Source organism: Thunnus maccoyii, chromosome 9 (assembly GCF_910596095.1).
Source record: "Thunnus maccoyii chromosome 9, fThuMac1.1, whole genome shotgun sequence".
In the NCBI taxonomy this organism is placed as follows: domain Eukaryota; kingdom Metazoa; phylum Chordata; class Actinopteri; order Scombriformes; family Scombridae; genus Thunnus; species Thunnus maccoyii.
In genome coordinates, this window is record NC_056541.1 from 5,408,063 (window position 1) to 5,435,012 (window position 26,950).

General features: G+C 39.6%; 1 protein-coding gene across 1 annotated transcript in view; it reads right to left on the reverse strand.

Annotated features, from left to right (window-relative positions):
• Positions 1–26,950, reverse strand: part of cds1 (CDP-diacylglycerol synthase (phosphatidate cytidylyltransferase) 1) — a 37,346-nt gene that overhangs the window by 5,265 nt on the left and 5,131 nt on the right. Inside the window, exons 2-12 of the mRNA XM_042421986.1 lie at positions 16,575–16,732; positions 12,389–12,485; positions 12,084–12,181; positions 10,295–10,434; positions 7,880–7,938; positions 6,990–7,072; positions 5,935–6,022; positions 3,671–3,739; positions 2,391–2,543; positions 1,970–2,089; positions 843–946 (exon numbers count right to left, since the gene is read on the reverse strand). Coding sequence (XP_042277920.1) covers positions 843–946; positions 1,970–2,089; positions 2,391–2,543; positions 3,671–3,739; positions 5,935–6,022; positions 6,990–7,072; positions 7,880–7,938; positions 10,295–10,434; positions 12,084–12,181; positions 12,389–12,485; positions 16,575–16,732 — 1,169 coding nt within the window. The remainder of the gene's footprint in view (positions 1–842; positions 947–1,969; positions 2,090–2,390; positions 2,544–3,670; positions 3,740–5,934; positions 6,023–6,989; positions 7,073–7,879; positions 7,939–10,294; positions 10,435–12,083; positions 12,182–12,388; positions 12,486–16,574; positions 16,733–26,950) is intronic.

Here is a 26,950-nt window from a genome sequence, read left to right on the forward strand (position 1 = left end):
TTACAATGACAACATGGACTTCTCACAGTATCTGTTACACTCAAAATCAGTGAGTATGAGATCATTTCTGCTCTTTCCTGAGCTGAAAAAATGAATTGAAAACACATTTGTAGACTTGAAATTGCATTCTAACTTGTTATTGTTGTCATTATACTGCAGCGATATTGTTATTGTTAGGAGGCCTTTGTGGGTTTTTTGATGGTTTTCATTTGCTTTACAAACAATGAACAATGATATATAGCAAGCAGCAAGTCTTTCCTTTTCTAAAACTGAGAAATTATTGCAGTGTTGCTTTGTTTTCTTTTATTTTTAAGAGCTTAAAGCCTGGAGATGATTTCGAGTCTATCTTAATACGACACTCACATGCCGTGTGTGTGTTTTAAGTGTTACTGATCCTCATGTCCATACTGGTTGTAATCTCTTTACACAGAAACTGGAGACTCGTTCCGGACACACAAATGCATTGAAAGGTTCAGCTGAAGCCAGTATGAGGCTTCAGCAGTCTGAGGTCGACAAATCAAATGGGTATATCGTCAACAAACCTACACGCGACTACCAGGACGTTTCCCTCCGCTGTAGAAAAGAAGCCACTCTATCTGGCAAACTCAGACTGCTGAAATCTCATTTTAGCATTTTTGCATGAAACGTGGAGGATTTGACCCTCATTTCTTACAGTGGAGTCACTTTATAACCAGTATGGAGAGAAAAAATGATCATATCTACTTCAACGTACATATGGCAAGTGAGATAGATTTGAAATACTAACAAATGAAACCTGAAATGGAACTTGATGGTACATCATCTTATATTTCACTCCTCTAAGCCTCCATTCCTCTTCTTACCTGACGAAGCTGGCTATGTAGACGTGCGTGAAGGTGGCCATCAGGTACTGACAGTCGAATCGGTCCATGATGCCGCCATGGCCGGGGATGGTGCTAGCGAAGTCCTGAAGGAGAGGAGAGACATCAGGACTCAGGTACCTGATAAACTTTGGTTTAACATGTTATTCATCTGGTTGTCTTGGCATGAAAATATTCAAATGTGTCCCTGGTGAGACGGCAATGGCTCAATTTCAATCATATCACCCTCCCTCTCCTCAAGCTTTTTGTCTCTATATAGTGTCGACTGTCATCTTTGGTGTTTCTAACATGTATTTTGCAAAGATCACCTGCTAGTGTATACAGTTACTAAATGTAGATGTGATTAAGAGGCAGTCGGTATATTAATGGTGAATGAGCTGCATCAATATAGCACCTTTCTAGTCTTCTAACCACTCAAAGCACTTTTACCCTACATGCCACATTCACACAAACATTCATGTGCTGATGGCAGAGGCTGCTGTACGAGGTGCCAACCTGCTCATCAGGAGGAGTCTAATCATTCACACACACTCACACTGACGGCATGACGCCATCGGGAGCAATTTGGGGTTCAGTATCTTGCCCGAGGACACTTCGACATGTAGACTGGAGGAGCAGGAGCTCAAACCGCCGATCTTCCAATTAACGGACGACCCGCTCTACCTCCTGAACCACAGCCACTTTAATATACCTCAAGGTAAAAGAAGCACTGACTAAACAAAACAGTAAAGGGCGCAGATAACTGAAAAATGACTTGTATTCATACTGAAGTGGAGCCGCTCAGGGGTCGACTGCAGTTTTCCTCGGCAGCCTGCAGAAGTGATTTTGTGCTGTTGTGTGCAGGATGAAAGCAAAGTGCTGCTGGGCTACTGTCACTTTAAGTAAAATCTCAGCTTCCCCCACGGTTAAAGCAGTCCAACCAGTTTCTGAAATATTTGCATGCTTCTCTTCAACTGATATGTGTGTATCTGTGAGCTTGTAGCTTGAGAAGATTCACTCAACTTGTTAAAGCAGTGTTTTAAGTAGTGAAGTAATATATACACTGCTGAGATGTTAACTAACATGATGACGAGACAGAAGAAATTTGAGCTGATGAAACATTTCCTTACTTTGATTTTGAAGGCTCGCTTGAATCCGCTGGCAAAGAAGCCGCCAAACGGACCGATGAGAGACGCGAAGGACGACAGGAAGATGCTGTGGATCTGAAAGGGGTACAGGTTCACCGTTTTCTAAAGGAGAGACGGAAGAAATATTAAAAATCGATTAGATTAACAGCAAAACAATCATTTTAATTTGCTCTAAAGCTATGAGTGTGCAAAACAAACACTGTAGGTGATTTGAAGAGCCAATTTCAGCTCGAAATGTTTCAAAATATTTCTATAAGACAACAATCCACAGTGTTGTGAGTCCCTGAATCTGAAGTGGCGCATATATTGGCGATAATGAAATATATTGTATCATTTAAAACGTAATGGTCTTTATTGATGAAAAGATTTTCAAATGAAATGAACAGAGAGATTAAAGTCTTACCCATCTCAGTGTGTTTTGTATCACGGCAGGAAGAGTGTACTCCTGCATCACAAATATATCAGAGGGTTCGCATTCAACCGTAAACCTGTTGGTCTCGCTGTTGTAGCCCACAGGACACACGAAGTACTGGAACTGAGACAGCAGGTAGGCCAGCTGAAGGTACGACAAAACACAACAAGACACAAAGAAAAGATCAGCTACTTGATTATGAGCATCAATGACTGCTAGGTTGGAAAACTGGACGCCCCTGTCGTCTATATGTATGTGGAGATGCTGCAAACATTGCAATCAGCATTGTACTGGCCTGAAGTATCGGACGATACGCATTTGAAAAAGTGAGGTCATCTTATATTCAAGGATTCACAAGACCAGTGATCATTTTTGAATGAGTGTTGCATTATGGATTGTTTGTAGCCTTGATGTTGCTCTGCTAGCGAGTGTAGTTTGGCTCAGTTTAACTTGCAGGAGTTTCTGAAATCTAGTGTAGGTTGTGTCTTTTTTTTCTTGCGGGGTGAAATAAAGTTATGACGAGCCGAAAGCATCTTCCGACGTCTTTACTGCAGAAACAGACCGGGCTCTGAATCGTCTGTCAGGCAGCCGAGAATATACTGCAGGCACACAGATGACGAGGAGCTCAAAAAGGAAAGTCTGGAGAATGCTAACTGCCAGAGAAAATAATTTCGACCATTTCCATGAGCCTGACGAGAGAGAGAGAGAGTGTGTGACTGATAAACTAAACAAATGTTGGGATTTATGTTCTGCTTTAACAGACGTTTTTTCTCTTTTTTACGAGAGAAAAGGCTTCAAGGTTGAGGACTCTCTTCTCATTGTATAAAGAGTATCTCAGGGAAACTTTCCCAAGAGGACAAGTGTGAAAGTGTGTTGCTGGAAAGGGGTGGTTGACTTCAGGGTCGTCTTATATTCTGGCCAATACGGTACTATTTAAAAGTCCTTGTTGAGAAGAGAAATAAATATCAGGTGACTGAATGTTATGATAATCTGGTAGTTGGGAGCTTGATAGAAAATTGCCACCAGTCACAACCCAAACAACTCATATGTTTTAGCAGTTTCTTATCTACATTTTGGCAGGTAACCAACTGTGATTTAGACTTTGCATTCTGCTCTAAAACCCCCTCTCGTTGACATATATGAGCTACTGCAAACAGCGGACACAAAAAACATCACTACCTTACCTGCCGTGGGTACTTGTAAACTGTGTGTAGAAGGAAATACGGACTGTGCGAGTGAGTGAGTCGTAAATGCAAATGGAGTATACTCACGATGAAGCCAAAGACCACAGTGGAGAAGAAACCTCCGATGAAGCCCTCCCAGGTCTTCTTGGGTGAAAGCTGCAGGCGGGTTGGAGACAGACACAGAGTCTTTCACATCAACATGACGCAGTTTTTACTCTCACTCTCACCACAAACTACATATGATTTAAAATAAACCTCTTTTCTTCCTGCTCTCCTCTGCTCTGCTCTCAGTTACTAAACAGCTCTTGTGTTTGGACAGATAAAGTTAGAAAGAGTAAATCTTCATTTATTTAAGATTAGAGTTTGACCCAGTAGTGTTCAGTAATTTGGAGAAAGGAGTTCAGGAGGACATCTGAATCTTTCACTTTCACAGAGTCTCAACGTGGAGAGTTATTCATTAGCAGGTTTGTCTGACTGCCAAGTCTATTCAAGGCCGGAGGAAGAACAATAAGATGTAGAATGAACGACACGAAGTAAAGCCGGTTTCAGATTACAGGAGTTTTATAATCCGAACTGATTTTGAAACGTACATAAGGAGAATCTTCACAGATGTTCTTCTCTCTAATCTCAAACATGCACACGGTACAAGATTTGAAAATAATGCCTCATACTACACTACAGGATATTATAAAGATTATTGTGCCAGAGGGAGCAATGCACCACCTCACGTGACCTCATGGAGAAACAAGATGGAGACTGACACGATCTAACAACTTGCTTTAGTAAAGCAAAAAAACAAAAGCAGAGGGTTAAACGAGTCTGGATGAAGAAATTGTTGGGGTATCTGTTGGGTTAACTGTTTTAATATCTGTCAACAGTAAGTAGCATGCTAGCTAACGTTAGACTCAAGGGCTAGAATGTTTACTGTTGCTTGGCAACACCATCAGCTGTTCCGGGACTAACGTTAGCTTGTAACGTTATTGGCTTTTGTGGTCCCGTTTGGAAAGTAGTGACGTAAGGTCCTAGATCAGATTTCTCCTACGATTGTCAGGAGGGGTGAATCTGGGATAAATCGGGCCAAAACTCCTGTAGTCTGAGCCCGACTTAGGAGACAAAACAAGCTCCTACTTCCACTGATTTTTCTCCAATTAATTCAGCTCAAGATCATGTGACAACAGCCAAAGGAGGGTAGCCCGACGTCCTTCATTTACAATATAAAACAGCTGTCTATATGATGTCCTTCTCCATTGCTATGTCCACCAGCGAGGATCCCGAGATGTTCCCGGGCCTGATAGGATATACTGTATAATCCCCTCCAGTGTGTTCTGTGTCTGACCCAAGATCTTGTCTTAGTTGTCCCCAACACACACCCGCAGGAAAGCTTCCAGGAAGTATCCTGATCAGATGCTTACACACCTCAACTGGCTCATTTTAACACAAAGGGGTATCACTTCTGCTCTAATCTACTTACAGATCTTCAAGGAGCTCATTCTGTCCATAAGACTGAGTCCAGCTTTCATGACCATAGGTACGGGTTAGAACATAGAAAGTTGGTATAATGAGATAGTTGACATCCTTCACTTGGGGCAGCCCCTCCTTCCCAAGTACTAATTGCGAGTTTTATCCCCGACCACTTAAGATTCAGCTGCAAACTACCAAAGTGCAGGCTAATGGTCATGGTTCAATAAAGTTAAAATGAGTATAATTGCTAATTTTCATAATAACAACGTATCAATGACAATGTGTAATGTAACACCCGTAGGGACGAACCTACAGCGACTCTGCAGCTCCCATCATCTTTATAGAAATCGATTTCAAGGCGACCAGGACTGTGTCGCTTGTAGCAAAGGCTCCAACACTCCATATTTCCTAAGTACCCCCATCAAAAAACCCTAAAAAAAAAACTAGGTCATGATGAGTGTGATGGGTGAATGACCTAAAGAAGCTTCTTGGAGGAGTAGGAAATGTCTTCAGCTCTAAAACAGGGACTACTTTATTTGTGTCCTGAGGTCAATTACCTCACCCCGTCTCACTTCCCTCAAACTCCTCCATTTACAATTCGCGACAGTTATGGCTCATCTAAATCATGTGTCAACTGTCAATAAGCATGACCATCACTGAGCATTCACAGTGTGCAGCCCAACCATGAATGATACAGAAATAAACTGTAATAAACTGTATCTTTTCTATCTTTTCTTGACATCTGAATTTTGTCAAGGCGATAAAATCTCTACTACTGGTTTCTTGTTGTGATGCTGATCTGTTTCTACCTTTCTACTCCTTACAGACAGTAGTAAAGCCATTAAATGTAATGTTAATCTCTCACTTAATAATGAAAATGTTTGATTTACCTTAATAAGCGGAGTTCTCCCGAAGAAGAATCCGAACAGATAGGCCATGATGTCATTGCAGATCACAATGGAGATAGGGACGATAAACCTGGAAAAAAAAGACATTTAAACAGTGTTGAGAGGCGGTGGGCGAACTAACACCATCCAATCTAAAAATATATCTATTCTACTGTGACGTGAAGAAGCTACATATTGACGAAATGTCATTATCAAAGTGGAATGTCTTTTTTTTTTTATCTACCTGCTGCTGTGGCAGGAATAAATTACTTATGTGGTTAAAGGAAAACTATTCTAGTGAACTAAGACGCTCTAGACTTATTAATTTTGTCTTAACCCTTATATATTGTTCTTATTCTGACCCCTTCACAGTATCCTCTTAAAATTAGTCTCTTCTGAAACTTCTGAAAATCTGTTTTTCATCCATAAATACCTCATCAGTCATTAATAAACAGGCGATTAATCCTTAACCAAGCTTTCAGAGAGCAGAGAGGTGGTATCCTTTAGGTTTTATGCTATTTATTTATGAAGCAAAATATGTACTATATTATGGTCTCTGTTATCTAAAACACGAGAACAGCCATCATGATTTCAATGAATCTTACTGAATGTGAAGAATGCAACATTTCTGATTTTTTTTTTAATAAATATGGGTCAAATTTAACCCTGAATAGCCTCTCTCCTATACAAAAATGTGTATCAGCTGCACAAAAATAAAAAATATTTGTATATTCTGGGTCACTGTGCAAAAAGTCATAAAATTTAAGGCTAAATTAAACATGTTTAAGATGTTGTTACTGTAAAAATTTGACCTAAACAGTATGTAAGGGTTAAAACACTAAACTAAAACCAAATATGCTATATTTTCTATATGTGACTTGTAATTTTTCCATTAATTTTTGCCTCGTGTCACTATCTGTTGTGTTCCTGAGACTTGTAAAGCCTGCATGAAAGGGCACCAACGACAGCGCACACACTCGCGACGACACGACAAGTGTGCGGTTGATAGTCGAAGACGAACAAGGAAGGTTCCTCAGGTCTGTCTGTGTCCTGCTTACCAGATCATTCCTTCAAACAGGTTCTGAATGACAAGGTGGGACTGAGTTACCACAATCAACAGGGTCACATGGGTCCAAGCAAACTGGAATGGCAAACACAAACACAAACACCACCGTGTCACTGCACTGGAATGTAGCCGTGCCTGCTCAGAAGTTGGCTCGTGTCAGAAATAGTGGAGTCATACAAACAAACAGACGAGGTGAATGACACTGACAAAGCCACACTGCAGAGAAAGAGACTAACACTCATCAAACAAACAAACAAAACAAAACAAAAAAAAAAAACAGAAGCATATGATAACGTGAGACGAGCAGGCAGCAGATGGACTGTGGGATAAGTGTGACAGATTTATCGGACGTATTCAAACATGAATTTTGCAAAGATGCATGCAAGAAATGACAGCAGCATAAAGAAATTAAACAGTGAGTGAGTATATGAGCTGAGTAAGTGCTTTCTTTTGCCAGGAAATATGACGCACTTTGAATAAATGTGTCTGCCAAATAATCTAAAAAAAATTTAATTAGTCAATAAAATCCAGATAGTCAATAAAGAGAGTTTGAGCTGATAAAATTAGGTGCTTAAAAAGGTAGAAGAAGAAGAAGAAGAAGCAAAACAGATGCAGAAGTGAATGAAATAAAGCTGAAACCATTGCAGAAGTCCAGCATTTATCCAGGATCAATTCTTTATAGTAATTAACAGAAACCACAAGACTTCTACAACGGCAACATCAGAGCATAAAGTGAGTTTCCAAAAATCTTCTCAGAGGGTAAAAACAGAAAGAATGAAGCAGTGGGAGGGGTTGGACGGGAAGGGTTAGTGGTGGTGTAGAAGAAGAAGAGGAGGAGGAGGAGGAGGAGGAGGAGGAGGGAGTTACTTGGCTGATACACACCATATAAAACTGCAGGCGGTAATGTTTCTTCACTAAACTCAGCACAAACATGCAGAAACCTGTGAAAGAGTAGACAACATGCTGTCAGTTTTTTTTTTTTTTTTTACACAAAATTGAAATATAGATTAAAAAATACATATAACAAATGATATATATATACTGTACGGGGAGGTGTGTGTGTGGCATGCCTGTGACTGAACAATTCAGATTTTTACACTGCTTTTAATTCAGACGTATGAATGTGTATTGAGAAGGCAGTTTCAGTTGGAAGATCATGTGTCGGCTTTGTCTACGTGAACCCGGGGAGACCCTCGGGGGAGCTGTTACCGCCAGCAGATTGAGGAGACGCTATCTGGTTCAGAGCGTCCTTGGGGCTTAAACTGCGGCTGATGCCTGGCTGGGAACGACTGAAAGACAACAACGCTCAGGAAGAGGAAGAAGAAGAAGTGTGTTCGACCCACTTCAGACTCTAAAAATGAAGCACTCAGAGATCAGTAGACTGGACCTCTATTCATCCCGGAGGAAAACTTAACTGACACAGCAGCGGCTAATAAAAATCAAGCTGCAGCTGCTATGATTCTGCTATCAGCTCGTCGCCATGAAGCAACAGAAATGTGGTGTTTTTTTTGCATGTTGTAGCACATTTTGCTGCTAATTTTCCACATAATTTACTATTATTTTGTACCTTCCAGTTTGTTTCACTACAAAACTTGCTAGAGTTTTCTTTTATTGTTGTCAAAGATATCATTATGTGCTACTGCAGCTCAGAGTGAGAACTGATTTGCATTACCACACAATGATAGAGTAACAAAACAAACATAGAGCTGTTTACTGTCAGGACTCCACCCAGAATTCCTGTATATGATGCTGCTTTCAATTTCAGAAACATAAAACATATTATGTTTATTGGATTATAGACAAGAGCTACACCAGTACAATATACCAATATTGATATTTGAGAGTTTAAAATTGGCCGATATTATTGTTTTTTGTGTCGGAGGGTGGCACAACTTGCCTTTCTTACTGCTGGTATCAACTTCATCAGGTATCAGGAAGTATCACCATAATTCCAGATATATACTATATATATATATATATTATTCAAATAGAGGATCATGAAAAACACACAATACACTGTTGAAAGATTAGAAAACCAAAGTGTCGATATTCATCAGCAATTAGAATCTTATAATTTGATAAGGATATCTTAAATTTGGTTAAACAAACTATGTCACGGCTACACTCTTTCTAAATGTCCTCAAACATATCTTTCTGTTTCCCAAAGACTCGCCACACTGTCATTTATTACATTTAGAAAGAGTACAAAGTATCATCAGGCTCTCGATCGGGTACCGAGGCTTCGAACTGACTCATGTGTGTCGCTGAATAAATAGTTTTTGTCCCTCACGGGTGCGGCTACAACACCAGAGCAATATCTACAAGCCAGACACAATAAAACATGTGTAGTATTCATGTTGCACAACACTGTGTACACAATTTTTTATTAATTTATGGTGATAAATCATGTCTTAAAATGACTATTTCTTCACTCGGCTGTAAAAATGTTGTTGGCGTTGCCTTTTAAATGTAATAAAGGAAAATATTTGCACAGTGTTGCAAGTCTTTGGGAAACAGAAACAGAAAGTATCTACAGTTTTTTGGGGCTCAGCATCTGTAGTTTCTTGTGACATATAAGCTGATACCGACACATCTATGATGAGCTAAAATCAGTGGGCTCTATTATAAAATTTTGTGAGAATATACAGTGAGTTACAGTCGAGCAGCTTCATGTTAAACCTTCAAATCTCTGGAAGGTGATTTTCATTCTGTACTGACATGATTGGAAACCAATGGCTGCCTTAAGGGAGGAAAAAAACATTTTAAACACTTGCATGCTGTTAAACTTGTTCAGCAGCAGTGTAAAGTAATGTGATTCATTATAAAGTAAATAGAAACCCACTGTGTGATCCATTAATTTCCGTGTTCTCAGGAAAGAAGCTTTTCTTGTTAACCGACGCATGTTTTTAGATATGATGTGTATGAATATGTTGATAGCAGCCACAGCTCAATGTTTATGGTTTTATTACACATCCTGCTGCAGTTTAGTAATAAATCATCTTATCAGAGGATGAAAGCTCCAGGAAAAAGCATAAAGAGCTCACGTCATTCTAAATCAGTTTGTTAACTCATAAGTGAGTTTATACTGCAAGTCTCCCCGAGGTCTTTGTTTCTCTTTTTTCTGTTCTATTTTCTCCCCGGTATTGTTATGTGTAACTCATCTCTGCTATAAACTCTCTGCGTCTGTGGTGAAATCTAATCCGTCTCTTTAAAAGAAAACATGAGCGGAGGGGCCAAAGAGCATGTGTGTTTTGTCGAGATATAGCTGTCGTATTGTCTCGAGGGCTCGAGACTCACCTGCCAGGTACAAAGCGAAGGAGATGAAGCGGTGGTAGCGAGCCAGGAACTGCAGGGGCTCCTCCCTCTGCACCAGAGCCCCGAAATAATCCGCTACGGTTTCACCATAGAAGAAGTAGTTGACACAAATTAAGAAGTACCTGAGGCAAAGACAAGAGAGAGGATTACTTTTTCATTTTATTTGTTTTTGGTTGTTTTTTCCTCCCGATATGCTTGAGTGCTTCTTGGCAAAGCTTTGTGTACACTTTCCTTGTGTGTGTGTGTGTGTGTGTGTGTGTGTGTGTGTGTGTATACAGTATAAGCCTGAACCATTTGGTTTTTGTTGCACACCCATTACACAAAGATCTACACTGTGCTAATGTAATGCATCTTGCCCGCTGTACATTGACCTGCCTGCTATGTGTGTATGGGTGTGTGTGGGGGTGTGTGTGTGTGTGTGTGTGTGCGTGCATGTGTGTGTGTGAGATATAAGAGGTGGTTATGGGGGGGTGGCCTTGGTGAAAGGGGCAAGTTTCAATTAGCCTTCATTTACTTCCAACATGGCAGTGATCTTTGCTCCTGGTTGCGCCGTGCGATGTTGTTACACGTGTATATGTGTGTGTGTGTGTGTGTGCGTGCGTGCGTGTGTGCGTGGATGTGTATGCAAAGGTGACCTGGTAACAAAAACACTGGAACAGAAATAGGGACAAACACAGGCAGCGTGGAGGCGGGCGGGTGTTTCAGAGAAACTACCTGCAGACACAGCGAACCTGAGTCAGCGTTTTACTGGAGGAAGAGGAGGGTTAAATGGGGCGCGACGGACTGAAGAAATGACTGATGGCTCTGTAACAACAACAGGCCACTGTGTAGGGCCAGTATAAAAGCAGCAGGGCCAAGTATTTAATTACATTTGTCAGCACTATTACAAATATGATACCTGAATATAATACAGATACCAAAACAATACTCAAAGATGTTCAACAAAAGAAGCCAAAGATCCCTTAGATTAGTGATTAGTCCAAAACCATAAAATTAATCAGCAACTATTTCTATAATCAAATAATTGTTTTAGTCATTTTTATAGCAAAAACACCAAACATTTGCTGTTTTCTGTTTTGCTTTGTCATAAGTGATTTTTGGGTTTTGGGCTGTTCGTCGTACAAATTTGTGATGTAGAATCTAGATGTGAGTGTAAAATGTGTATGTTTATGTAAGTTTATATGTGGAGGACTATGTACATATATTTACATGTATGCATAATTCATTTTTTAATGTTTTATTCAAAAAACCAAAAACACAAAAAAATCAAGAATAAGACATGTGAAGATGGGAACACTTTGGGCATTTTCACTATTTTCTGACGTTTTATAAATAAAAGGATTAATCGATGTTTCAAGAAAATTATAGGCAGATTAATAAATAATGACAATAATCATTTTATTGGTTGCAGCTCTACTTTATAGTTAATACTCTCTGTTATAGACACATTTCAGTTGGCAATAAAAAAGTATTGAGGTCCAACAGCCAGCCCTGTTTAAAGGTTTGTGGCTTTCTATTAAGTACTAGATCGTCTTGGTTTGTTAATGTTCATCTGATTTATTTTCTAAAGAGCTAAACAGTCTGCTTTCTACTGCAATTAACCTCATGTTGACCTGATGTCATGCAGTTATAAACAAAGCTTTGAATTCCAATAAATACACAAATACTACATCTAGAGAGCAGCATTAAATTCTTCAGTATTGCTTTTTTTTTTTTAACAATGCATCTACTGTATATCTGCTGTTTTACTGTGAAAATCAATTCTCCTTACCAGCTTAGTGTCCTGAACCAAGGGAGCTCATAGGAATGGTAAACTCTGTAGCCGATGGTGATGATTTCTTGGAAACACTTGATTTGGACAGTCATGACCTACGTCAGAACGATGAAAGAGAGTTAAAACTGTGACGTGAAAACTCCACCACACAATACTTCAGTCAGTTAATACACAGAAGCTTTATTTTTTGTTTTTTTGGAAAGGTTTTCTTCTTACAGCTATCAGATATGACAAGAACTGACAGCAGAATAGATGCATGCAGGACTTCCTGTATATAAAGACTATCGATCATTGTCACTTACCACTAATATAAGAGTGATAGGTCCCATATAGATGATGAGGAAAAAGCCAGAAATCATGGCTAAAGACAGAACCCCTCGTATCCAGTAGTTCTTCCATCTGTGGAGAACAGAAACTCTGAATTACTGATATGTATATAGAATCACATGAATATTTAATTAATGTGTTTATGCTTCATTTGAGATTTCATTCATTCAAAAAAAAAAAGACTTCATAATTATATGATTTACTGTCGGACTTCATGGTTGTATTTTCTGTTCTGTAAAATCGACTGCATAAAATTCCTCATCAGAAGCATGAAATCATAACAGTAGATCATTGAATTTACAGCACTGACATGCTTATTCATATCAGCTGACTGGTGCAGTTAAAGGGGCGGGTGATACAAGAGAGGAAGCCTTCAGGGCCGTGTTTGTGGCATTTATGAATGACTGCCAGGAACAACCACAATATAGGGTCATACTGACTAGTTTTATGACCAACAGCGAGAATTTAAATGTTTGGAGGTGTGGTGGAAACTGCCTTCCTATGATCAAATGAATGTGGCAGTGAGTATGCAAAGATAACAGAGACAGTTCCCAGGGAGTTAGCAAGAAGGCTAATTTGTTATATAGCAATTAGGTTTTCTGTGTGAAGATGATTAAAGGCCGTCAAGCCCGTTTTTAGTTGTGAGAAAAAGGCGAAAGATGCCGAGGCGGTAATTTCTAAGATAAGTCATACTTGTATTATCACCAAAGCGTCAAGGTCAGTCATGAACTCAGAAATAATGACCAGATGGTTGAACTTAATTAAAAAATGAGGTGGATCCTAGAAAATAAGCTCCACACTAGGAGGGGTTATGAAAAGTATATAATATGAGGTTTTATGATTTAATAATGGGGTTTTTCTTTGTCCCAGGACAAAAGCCTCAGTTTGCTCTGTATTGTTTTTCATGCACAGTAAACCTATTAACATTGAACTCTACCAGCTTCCAGGGTATTATTATAGTATTTTTTTGAGTCTTTCTCTTATAAGTTTTGAGTTTAATACTAAGTTGAAGGGTGACCTGAAGACTTATTGGCCCATTTGAAGATTTTTCCACGTCAGCGGTTTGAAAACAAAAGTAAAGTACAGCTTTAAGAGTCAATATTTAGCCTTTATAATGTATATTACTCACTGTGAATTTTTCAATTTGTTTGTTTTTTTCATTTTTAATCATTTGAAAACCCTGGCATCAATCACTTTTAGAAGTAACAGCAGTACTTTGAGCTAAATGCTAATGTCATTGTGCTAACATGCTTATATTTAGCAGGTGTAATGTTTACCATGTTCATCATCTCAGTTTAGCGTGTTAGCATGCAAACATCTGCTACTAGCTAAATACAAAGTACAACTGAGGCTGATGGGAATGTCAGTTTTGCAGGTATTTAGTAATAAATTGCACAAATTACATTTTTTTACCTGGCTCTAGAGGAAAAGTTAAGGTTAAAATTTAATCCTAATAGGGACATGAATGTCTGCACCAAACTGCATGACTATCCATTCAACAGTTGCTGAGAAATTTCACTCAGAACCAAAAATGCAAACCTCATGGTGACACTAGAGGAAAAGCCACCAAAGTCATTAGGATACTTCCTCTGGGAACCAGGAATGTCCGTACAAAATATGGTGCCCATCAATCACATAATTGTTGAAGATGTTTCACTGTAAAAGTAAATGTTTTGGCCTGTTGGTGGCACCAGATAAAAAGCCAGGGGATCACCGGAGTCAGTAGGATTCATCCTCTGGGAACCGTGGATGTCTGCACAATGGATGTTGAGATATTTCAGATATTTCTGAACAAAAGTGTCGGACCGACAGACATTGCCATCCTTTTTTTTTTTTTTTTTTGCTTTTTTGCTACGCCGCTTGTGTGGCTAAAACTGTGGAATGAGGCCTCGTTCTCTGGACTGTTTTTCACAACACGTCATGTCGTGCGTGTGTTGCTGTGAGGCAAACTGCTGCACTGCCTGCTGCCTGAGAGCAAAACAAAAGAGGGGAAACAGCGAAAAGCTGCACAGGAGCCAAGCAGTGCGGAGAGCCTGGTGCCTGCTGTATGAATGGAGGAAAAAAAAAAACAGCTGCATCATGAAAAAAAAGCTGCTGCTGCTTCCACTCAGCACTATGCACTCTCTCTCTCCCTCTCTCTCTCTCTCTTTGACTTCATCCCACCATCACTCACTCGCTCTTTCTTGTTAAAACTACCTCCCTTCCTTCTCCTCTCTTAACCTTCAAGTCCATCCATCCATCCCTCTCTGCGGTGTCACTTTGCACTTTCGCTCGCTCCATTCATCTGTCGCCGTCCCTCCTCCTCCCCCTTATCTCTACTACATCCCTCCATCTGTTTCTTCCTCCTTCTATTTTTCTTTCCCTCTCTTCTTCCCTTTCTCCCCACCCCTCCCTCCCTCATCTTCTCTCTGCAGTCTGTTCATTCACAGGTCTCTCTGCAGCACGTTGGCTCTAATGGCGGTTGAGCCTGCGGGGATTAGTGCTTCCCTCCCTGTGAGCCTTTAAGCCCTGTGACCTGGCTGTCACTCATTGGTCACACCCTCCACCTCTCATCTGTATATCAAAAAAGAGGCCTCGTCCGTTCGCGTTCAAGGTGCTGCAGACTCGGACTGCAACGGATCATTGCTGGCATGAAGTGTTTCCACACAGTAACAGTTTTTTAATAAATTGTTGGTTGTGCACAGTGAAAACTTTCAATGCATTTCTCAGATCTTACTTTCTTGTGTTTATTTTAAGACTCTGGCACTTAACGTTACATTCTTGCCCTAAATATGTCATTTAACTCCATAAATGAAGATTATTCTCCCTAAAATATGAAGGAGATTGCAACTTATGAGTTAAATGTTTTGTTTATCAGGACAGAAAAACAGAATAGTATTAATTTTTGAGGGTCTTATACATAAAAGATCATGAAATGAAGTCCTAACAGGCAACATACTATTCACCTGAGTACCAGCTATACTTGTTAGCACACTTTTTCCAGAACTTCATATTCTGGTACATGAGAAAATACTTTAATGACATTTCAGTGTCTGACTGTAGGTGTGTCCACTGTAGGAAACTGGATTTTTGATCGTTTTGCATTCCACACTGGTTGGTTAATCTTTAATTTGACATTTTTAGGGTGAGGCATCCGCATTACTAACTATTAGCTAATGCTGGTGATGTACGACTGTGTGTTACTCAACAGTTGTGAATCTCTCTGAATGAGAGTGTCAGCATTTTATAAAAGGGGAATTGAAAGAAAATCAGCTGTAGTTACTTTCTGAACTCTGTAGGCCTTTGGGTATCAGTAAATTCACTTTTATTACATCTCAGTAGGAAAAGAATGATCAATAACTCTGTCAGGGCTCTTTCGTTAAAGATGGAGGGAAAACTGCTCGTTACAGCAACATTACGGCTAAATCCACTTCAATAAGTCCTCAGGCTTATTTGGTTCCCTGTATGTAAAACCCATAAATCATCTGACCCGCATATTTTAGGCCCCCATTTGCATTTTTGCAAAACAAGGAACCTGAGAGCTGTGGCTGAAGTTTGCATTTAATCCTATTTAATCCAATACTTGCATTCTCCTCCTCCTATTTAATCCAATACTTGCATTCTCCTCCTCCTATTTAATCCAATACTTGCATTCTCCTTCTCCTCCTATTTAATCCAATGCTTGTAATCTGAGAAATCTGAGAGATTTTATGCTTGTCCCACTTCCTGTTGCAGGTGGCTGTGAAATCGAGCAGGAACTATATGCAGACTAGCACAGATGCATGTAAATCTAATCCTGATTTACTCAAAGTTTCTGTTATTTTAATCAATGTAACATATAGATTTACTCTTATTTAAGACTCTGTTTCTTTGTCAGGACATAATGATTCACACGTGAAGCAGCAGACCACAGTTAACTGGTCTTCGCTGGTTTGCCACCACCTGGGAGAGAGCCTGCCGAGCTAAAATAGACTCCCATGTGAACATATAATCTTAGATTAGTAAGGCTAAGTGCTAAATGTTCATTGATCCTGCCACACAGGAGAGTGGTCGGATCAAGCTTCAAAGTAATTCCTGTAAAATGTCTAAGTGGTGACAACTCTAGTATGCACCTCAGGAACAAACTCAAGTTGTTGGCATCCATTTTTTGTGTGTATATATTTGTGTTTGAGCAGCGTGTACCTGGGCGGCAGACCCTCCAGAGCTTTGTTCAGGCATTGTGGAGTGTTGTCTGTGTCTGCTGAGGAGAGAGGAACATCTGGAGTGTCTGCTTTGGAGTCACCATCACATTCTGCCTCTGGGTCGACCGGTAGGCCCAGCCTGTCATCACCGTCGGCCTCCTGACAGGAAACACAGGCACATGCAGATATTCAAATACTGACTTAAGATAGTGAGTGTTGACCTAACACATAATAACAGAGCAGTGTATACAAGGCGATAACAGAAAAGGAAAAAATGTAAGCATCATCATCCTATGAAAAAAAAGGGCAGAGGCAGTGCGCCGTGAGCTCCTGAGATGCAAACGATAAGTAAATGTTGAGGTAGTCAAATGGCATCCAGTCTAAACCTAGAGGAGGCACACAGGAGCAGGCAGGAGGTGGTTTAACTAGGCCAGAGTTTAGACTATCATCTGGCAGGGAGAGGAGACTGAATAACTGGTGCATGTGTCCTCTGAGCTTGGCTGGGATTCAAGTAGGTCTGTAAGTGAATGTGGAGGTGTGTGTGTGTGTGTGTGTTTGTTTTTTATGAGTAACAGGTTTCCTCTTTTAAATCACAGACAGCCTCCAGGAATTAAAAACCTTCAGACAGCGAGTGCCTTCATTCCAACGTTAATATCTACTACATTAGGACTGTGATGGACGGTTGAAATGAATGAATTAATTTTAAATAATTTTCCATTTCATAAACATATAGACGATTTACCTCTTAAATCAGAAGTAATGTGGACAAAATATGTTCAAATTACTTTCCGAAATTAAAGCCTTTGCATGAAATGTCACAAAAAGACATTTTTATCCTCTTTTTTCCATCTAGTTCTATTTTTATTAAATGTAGCTGTTCAAACATTGATTATAAATATATTTTCTTATTTTCCTTTCCATCATTTAATGAAATTACAACTGATTGTATTATATGTTTAGAATTATTGCTATAAAATTCTTGAAAGCCTTATTTTGTTTTTCTTACCATACTCAGATGTTGACATCGTACTGACCTGAAGTGAGATATATTTGAATCTTTTGATGTTTTCTGAGCAATATGAATCCAAAGATTACAACATTTTTTAAACCGAGCAAAATTCTCAACCGACTCAAAATATCCATAAAAGGGGAAAGTTTGATTCCACTCTCACCGGGGAAGAAGCTGCGGGATTACTGGCCGAGCACGACCGAGCTGAAAGTCTACACCTGGTGTCGACAGGTTAGCAGGCTGCTGCCCGGGAGGCAAACATTTTATTGGTGTTGATGAATCTTTAATCTGGAGTTTAACCCGGTCAACAGACACAGCCTCTTTGTCTCAGAAAACATGTCTGTGTTGTCTTTATGTGTAGATAACACACACACACACACACACACACACACGTTTTCTTGAATGTAACATTGAACAGTACACAGTGTGATCGCTTTATATAAACCTATATATCACATTTGTTGTGTCTCCTTCTCTTTGTATTTGCAAAATATGTCCTATTAGCAGACTAAATCACATTCTGGTTTAATTACATTTAAATTTTTTCACTTTCTGTTCTTTTGCTGTTGCATAATTTGTTCCAACATAAATTTTTATGTCTCTCACGCATTCAAAAGTTGTTGTTTTTCTGCTCCAAAGAGACACTATTCACCACAGTACAGTAAACAAGATCCTGTAAATGCTTCTCGTTCTAGAAAGTAAGAGAGAAAAACTGGGGAGAAAATGCAAACAAGCTGCTGATTATTCACTCAAGTCCCACAAGTACTTGAACTACAAATTGGATTAGATACTTGTTTTCTAAAATTCAAATGAACTGTGGAAAAAATCCTGGAGTGTTTAAATAAAGATTACAAATAAATAGCCCTAAGTGTAAAAAAATAACTTGATCTGAAATCATAAATACTACCTGCTATCCTGTGCTTAAAGGATAAGGCTGCTGATTTTATATATTTTTCTTATTGTTAACAAATCTCATGTGCAGAGTCAAACCAACAATGAATTGTGTGTGTGTCCAAAGTCTGACATATCTTATTTCTTGGTGCCGTAGACCTCCATTATCGTCCAAAAACTGTTAAAAACACATCAGTGAGCCACAGCGGTTCACTGGGTGAAATGTTCCTTCATCATGGAGAGTTTGGTCATGATAAGTTTGTTTAGAAAACGGCTCCAAAGACTAATAACAGCGATCATGTTTTCAGTCTCTGAAGAGTAGTTCTGTGTAAGGCAGAGGCCTAGGGTTAGGATTAGGGTTAGGATTAGGGTTAGGGGGTTATGGTTAGGGTTAGGGTTAGGGGGTTATGGTTAGGGGGATATGGTTAGGAGGTTAGGGTTAGGAGGTTAGGGTTAGGGGGTTAGGGTTAGGGTTAGGGTTAGGGTGAGGGTCAGGGTTAGGGTAAGGGTTAGGGTTAGGGGGTTATGGTTAGGAGGTTAGGGTTAGGGGGTTAGGGTTAGGGTTAGGGTGAGGGTCAGGGGGTTATGGTTAGGGGGATATGGTTAGGAGGTTAGGGTTAGGGGGTTAGGGTTAGGGTGAGGGTCAGGGTTAGGGTAAGGATTAGGGGGTTAGGGTTAGGGTTAGGGGGTTATGGTTAGGAGGTTAGGGTTAGGGTTAGGAGGTTATGGTTAGGGTATTAGGGTTAGGGTTAGGGTATTAGGGTTAGGGTTAGGGTTAGGAGGTTAGGTTTAGGGGGTTAGGGTATTAGGGTTAGGGGGTTAGGGGGTTAAGGTTAGGGTTAGGGTTAGGGAACACAGTTCTGTTTACAATGGTTCTTTGTACTACAATGTAAATTTCTCAAAGAAGTTCAGTATTAAGTCAAGAGGTTGTGATATGTAGCACAACAACCTAGCTTGGATGCACACACAATACTTGTAAGTAGGATCCATCCGTTGTTGTTCGGCTCTGCACATGAGATTTATTGACGATGAGAAAAATATAGAAAACCGCCAGCCAAATCCATTAAGCACAGAAATTTGTCATTCAAATCACTCTTCTATATCTGTGCAGTCATCTGATAACAGAAACAAAAACATACAGCGTGGCCTGTCAACAGACAGACAACATAAAAAAGTCTCAACGAGATGTGGAGGCAACAGAAAGTTGGCGTCTTTCTTGCTGCTGCTTGCTGAGAAACATATGCCGTATTTGTGAAAATGATTTATCAGCATCTTGGGTTTTTTTGTTTTTTTTGACAACGCTGGCTCAGCGTGGATGAAAGGAAGGCCAAAACTAAGAGAACATGGTGTATCTTCAGATTTAGCAAGACTGGTGTGCACATGGTCTCAGACAGTCTAGCATCATTAATAAGTAAGTGAAGTGACATCCTAGAATTTAAAGACCGACACTTTTCTTCTTGGGTTAATGACAATAACAGTCTGTCGTGTAACACAGAGGCAAGCGGAGATGCTTTTTCAACCCAAAATAGGTTATTTTTAAATCCAAGTGAAAATTCTTCCTGAGCTCTCACACACACACACACACACATTGTGGGAGATTAGTTTTCCTTTTGCACTTGAGAGGTTCGCTGATGCTCTTTGACGTTTTTTGCCTTTCATGGTAGCTTTTACTCAAACGCTGCTAAATACGGTTGGTGCGGGGGCATCAGGGTGAAATCAGAGAGCTTTTCATTTAGAAATAAGGTTGCCAATCTTGGCCAGACGTAATTAGCTTGGAAAAACGCTGTGAGTGGGAGCAGGTTGAGGTTGAGTCAGAGGGGGGTCACTTGAGTTAGTGTTTGAGTTCAAGGAGAGAAGAGGTGTGTAATTGCAGATTTCTACTCAGGTTTTAATGAGGAAACATTGACGCCTGCAGAATGAAACAGTGGAAAGTTACATGGTCCTATATGGTAACTTACATATCTTGACTGAAAAGGGAAAGAAAAATACACCACTGGTCAAAACAGTGACTTCACAGGCACGCTGAAGAGAAAATAAGATGGATCAATACTCTCCAAAACTAAATCCTGTTAAGTTTTAGTTGTAGCAGGTTAGCTAGTTTGTCTATTTTACCATTGCACTCTAAAGCTGTACAGGTGGTTCAAGTATTTCACAATCTGCCACTGTGGAACAAGTAGTGCTGCAACTAATGATCATTTTCATTATCTATTAAAATACTGATTATTTTTTTGATTAATTGATTAAAAGTAATGGAAAAACAGTCCGTTAATTTCCCAGAGCCCAAAATAACGTCTTCAAATATCTTGTTTTGTTTGACCAACAGTCCAAAACCCAAAGATTTTCCATTTATTATGATATAAAACAGGGAAAAGCTGAAAATCTTCACAGTTGGACGGCAGGAACCAGAGGGAAAAAAATCACTGACACAGATTAATCGATTATTAAATCGTTGCCAATTATTTTTCTTTCCATTGACTAATTGATTAATTGTTTCATCTCTAAGAAAAAGTGAGTTTATACATTTATATTTATATAGCACTTTCTTTAAGTTACAAAGTGCTTTACAGAAAAAAAGAAGGAATTAACAAAGAGAAAATAAAAAACAAAAATAAACATCATAAAACACTAAAAAATAAGTTACATAAAAACATAGTTTAGATTAAACAAACTGAATCAGAGAGCTTAACTGGTGATATCTATTGTAGAAAATGAGCTTTTCTTGTAATTTAAATTTTCTCCAACTGACTGGTTTAAAAAAAACAAAACTACAAGGACCTAAACAAGTAAGTGTGTCATTTTATGTAATTTGTTTTATTTTCCACATAGATATAAGTTTGTGATGCAGCTTAGTAAAAGAAATGTCTTGCAGATCACCAGTATAGACCAGGAGATTAATCAATATAGGATAATCTCAATTTAAATTGCAGTATAGCTCCTCAAATCCTTCAGCACTAGTATTTATGCTTCTTGCCTCATTTTCATGGATCGGTGTAACAATCAACATCTCTTTTATAATCAACTTCCTGCTTTCAATAAGTAAATTGCAAAGGATCAGTATGAGTCATCAAGTTTTACATCACCAAAGTTTGCAAGAGAGTTTGGTTGCATCAGCTCTCTAAAATAGCAATGCATGTAGCCATTTAATGATGTGTTCATAATATGCAACAGTTTGTACAACATGTACTCCAAGCATGATGGCTACTAACGGACTCAGTACCTTTTCAAGAGGATGGTAAGTTAGTTATTCAGGAATACTTCAAGGTATCCACTGAAACCAACAACCTCTTTCATTGCTTTAACAAGTGTTTACAAGGAATATACTTCTCATGATGATAATTTTGCAGAATTCATAGTTCAATAACTTTCTCTAGCATGAAACAAGCCTCAGTTTTGGTTTGTGCATCACTGCAAACACACAAATGCGTTGCATGCAGGGCTACAGTATTATGGCTTAATCTGGGGGGAATGTACTCAAGCTTCTTGATTAAACTGTCAAACAGTGTTAATCTTTTAGCTAACCACTGTGTAATCACTGCACAGTCAAACACCTCAAACAATGCAGCAAATCTGTGTGATAACGATCCAAGTTATGCTATAGGGTCAAACAAATCCTGGTCCCCTGAGTGCCAGTAATCATCATCGGTAAATATAAAAAGAAAACACTCATTAGAAAGCAAAAAACCATGTCGCCGTCTACTGTACGTAAATGTTTTTCTACAGTCTGTAAAGCAGAGAGGCAGCAGCAGCAGTACGACTGTCCTTGCAGCTCAGCTCACCTCCCCTGTCGTCTTTGTCCTCCTCCTCCTCCTACTCCTCCTCCTCCTCCTCTCAGCTATTAATGCCTTCTCTGCAGAGAGGGGGGAGGAAGAGGTAGGGAGGAGGGGATCAGACAAGACAGGTGACGAGCTGCTCAAGCTGCACCCACACTGAGACTGTGTTCATCTTACTGGTACCCGAAGCCAAAAACGCCCCCACTAGCATAGCTCCTCGAGTTGTTTTAACTCAGGGCTGTTTTCAGTCTGAACGGCCACTAAAACGACTAAACTTCCATTTAAAGCCGAAATGATTAGTTGATTATTCAATTAGTCAAATTAATTGGCAAATATTTGTAAATCAATTGATCTTGAGCAAAAATTCAGAGATCTTCTTCAACTTCTATGATAGTAAACTGAATATCTTTGAGTTTAAGGCTGCTGGTTTAACAAAAAAAAAGCAATTTGAAGACTTTAGCCTCAATCGATAATGAAAGTAATAAACTACAGCCGTACTTCTGTCCACAATCGTAACTTCAGATTAGTTCCATTTACTCTGATACAGCAAACAACGACGTAACAATTAAGAAATTCATTCCTCAATGCATTTGTACCAAAGAGCGTTTCTCTCATTTGTCTTTCTGCAAAGCTGAAATACAAAACTTTTTTTTCTGTCCATATTCTAAGCTCATTAGTTACTACTGCACCCACTGATATAATCTCTGCAACTCATTTCATTTAACAAAGACAAAACAACTATTATTTTGTTAAGTCTCAGTCTTAGCCACAGGAGGCCATCAAAGGCTCATGGGAAATGTAGCTGTTGAACTACGAACAAAAGAATCACTGTTACGTTTGATAAAAGGGGCTCAAAATTTACAGCTGCTTTAAACCAAGTATCTTGTTTCAGATTTTGTTTTTCATGCCAGATGAAGAGAATCCTCTATGAAAAATGATATTAAGGAGTGAATGCAAGTGGAACCAAATGAACAAAAAAATCGTCTTTCACAGGTTTATAAGGCAGAATATTTCTTGTAACTTCTAATGGCTGAAAAGCAGCAGCAGCAAAATAAGTAATTTCATAGTTGAATTAAGTGACACTAATTACAACTTATCATTCATAAATTATTATGAGGCTTTAAAACTTTTGTAATAGAAATTCCACATTTTACTAGGGCTGCTTGATTATGGCAAAAGTCATAATCACAATTATTTTGGTCAATATTGAGATCACGATTATTTAACAAGATTACTTTTTGACTCATTTTCGCAGGTTGCCAATGTCGATTATTACTATTACACATGCAATCATTTATTGTACTAATGATCAAGAAAGACAATATATGAGGGAGGAACTCAGGAAGACCAGAGTTCAGGAGCTCAGCATTAAAACTTCAATGAACCTGCCAAGTGGGTGCAGCAGTAGTTTTCTTTGAGTTTATTAGACAGACAGGATTAATGTGTAGGATTTAATCTTTGGTCCACAGTCCAAAGCAGAGGGTGGCTGTAATGCACCTAATACGCTGGTTGCCAACTACTGTTATAAACCAAAAAGAAGAAGAAGAAGAAGAAAAAGTTTTTTCAAACAGAGTGGTACATCCTGTCAGCCGAGGTGTTTCCTATCTGTGCAGCCGAACACCGCAGCACCTCCACGGACTATTACATCCTGACGGTGTTTCCTCCACTTGAGGCTGCACTTCACTCAGCTGCCCGACAGACTTGCTGCTTCCTCCCACTTTAACCTGATTAACAAACCGGGGCTCGATGTTCCGGTCGGATCCAAACAGAGAGCCAGGGCTAGCTGGGAGGCTAGCGGAGGCTAACTGGCTGCACTTCCCTCCTTTCATGCTGGGGCCAACGCCCCGCTAGCCTCCCAGCTAGCCCCGGCTCAGTCTGATTGGACAGGACATGCACAATGCATTCTGGTTGTTGTAGAATTCCCCCTTAAGAGCGGTATAGAGAAGCCTTTTTCTCAGTTCTCTCTAGTCTTAGGGCATCAATTTCAAAAATAACTGCACATTTCTACTACATAGGTGACCTCGTTTTAAGAAATCATCATATTCACAGAGGTGAATTTTCCCTTTAACACTTTGCTATTAGCTTAATAAGCGCCAGTGTCCAAAATTAACTTTGTGACTCACCTGCCAAGAGGACTGCCACCAGCCAAGCATATTTTTTACCAGCCAAAATAAAAAATTGCCTTTTTGTGTCACATATACATTTGTTTCAATACATTTCATTGAGATAATAAAGTATTATGTTGAATACTGTAGCTAGCAGTAGACCAGCGGTAAGTGATAGTTTAGCGGAGAGCTGCGATGTCGAGTAGCTGATGTCTCGTACGGTGAGCAGTGCCGCCAAACTAGGAGCACTCGAGACGATCTGTGACTGGCGCTCCTTCGCCTCAGACCGTCTCAAGCACTCCTACAGTTTCGTGGCACTGTTTAGACGCACATAAAACACATATATGGTGCACGTGTCTATGCTGTATAGGGACAAACATGAATAATTTCCTCCGAGCCATCATGTCAGATATTTTATTACATGACTATTTTGGTACAAACATGTGCCTGCCAGTGTATCAGATAGCTTTCTGAGATTTACTCACCAAATGGAAAATCTACCCACATTTAGCACTTGGCGGGTGTTAATTTCGAACCCTGACCAACATGGTGTGGTTGAGTAAAACATACCGGTGGTTGATGGGAGACTGCAGGCAAAGCAGGTGGTTTTTAATCATGACTTATTGACTTTTTAATCATGAAGGTTTTATTGCACTTACAGTAACAAGCGTCGTTGTTTACTTGAGTAAATCTTTATTTTTAACTTCACTTGGTTCACTGTCTCCATCGCTGCCTCTCAGCTCCGCTGTCTGCTATGTGTGTGTGTGTTTATGTGTGTGTGTGTGTGGTGGAGGAACTGAGTCGTGCCCTCGGTCAAACACAGACACAGAGAGCAGAGGAGAGGACAGAGAGGCTGCATAAATTACACCAGTTTCCCTTCGCTCACCACTTGCTCCAGTCAGCTGCTCAAAGCGGAGAAAGTGCACGTTGTTTATGTTTGTCATTAATATTATGTACAGTGTGAAATTTCAGCAGTGGCGTTCATCATTTAGCAGCAGCACTGCGCCACTGTTGGAAGCATATAGAGGAAACACTGCAGCCACTGTGCCCTGCAGATAAAATGTTATTTCCTTCTCTGGTGTGTGTCTAAGTGTGTGTGTGTTTGACTAGGGATGTGTATGGCTATCCCAGAATGCCAAGAGCACAACCGACGATAAGAACATACAAACAGCGCAGTCTGTAGCACAGACAGACTTAAAACAGCCGATTAGGAGACAAATTTGACTTCAGAGAGAGTGGGAAAAAATAGTTTTTTACTTCGTGATGATTGCTCACGAGTTGGACTATTTAACCACCAGCGTGGTGACCAAAATCACCAAAAGCTCACTGAAGTTTACCACTAAAGTATAAAAATACAACAGGATCTCATGTAACTGGTAGAGTTAAAAGATTTACCAGCCACACTAAAACTTGCCAGCATTATTTTAGAAGGTAAACGTCCCAATTGAAATCCGTCCTATTTAAAGGGAAATTGTCACAATCAAACCTTCGAAATAATGGCAACAGACTTATTAGTAAATAGTGTTGCTGGAACAAGCCACCACCCAGAGAACCTACTGGGAATGGAGCTAAAACTTTGATTACTTGCAAATTGTTTCATTCCTATTTAGTTTTTAATTTAACTGTCATTGAACATTTGTATTTCTGAAATTTTATCTGGGATAATATTACAGTTGGGATATTTATAAAGAATATAATGACCAGCAATGCGCAAAGAAGACAGATAGCTTATTTTAGCCTGGAAGGCTCAATAGCAGTGATAAAATGCTATGAAGGAGGAGAACATGGCAGTATCTTCAGCAGACCTGTAAGGTGGAGACCAGTCGAAAGCAGCAGCAGTAGTGCCTGGCTGTGGTCACAGATCACTGTGTAAGCTGTAGCCTACATGGGCTCACTCATGCTGCAGGGAATTAGGCTAATCAGCAACAAACATTGACCTGAAGTAGCACTGCTGCTAGGGGCAACTTTCAGCAGCTCTGTTTTTTCTACTCAACAACAGTACAAAGTGAAAAGGGTCATTCTGCTGGAGACACTAGCAAAAAAAGTCTGTATCCACACCACTGACCCTGTGAGACTGTAATGCTCATCATTAATGTATAACATGCTACTAACGGTTCACACAGTTGTGACATTTAGCACGCTGTTATGCTACTGTTAGCATGTTAACCTTTGTGCAGTTAACACTATTGTTGCGCATGTAACATTCAGCTACACTAACACTTGTTAAATTAGCATGGTGTCACGCTAGCATTTAGAAGACTAGCAAGTTAGCAAGGTAACAGAATGTTTGTTTGCTATGTTAGCGGTTTAGTGTTGTAGCCGTTTCACCAAGTTGAAAAAACAACCGAGCCAATATGAGCTTTATAGGCTTGATTATGAATGGGGACAACGTCATTTTCCTAGTTAGTACACAGCAATGTCACCTGGTACCAAAATATTTGGAACTGAAAAGACCAACAGACCTGCTAACCCTATTAGCAACACCCTTCAAAGCTAACACCAAATAAATGAGGTTATCTGCATTACAGCTGCAACGATTAGTTGATCGACACAAAATTAATCAAGAACTATTTTGATAATCCATCATCATTTAAGTAATATT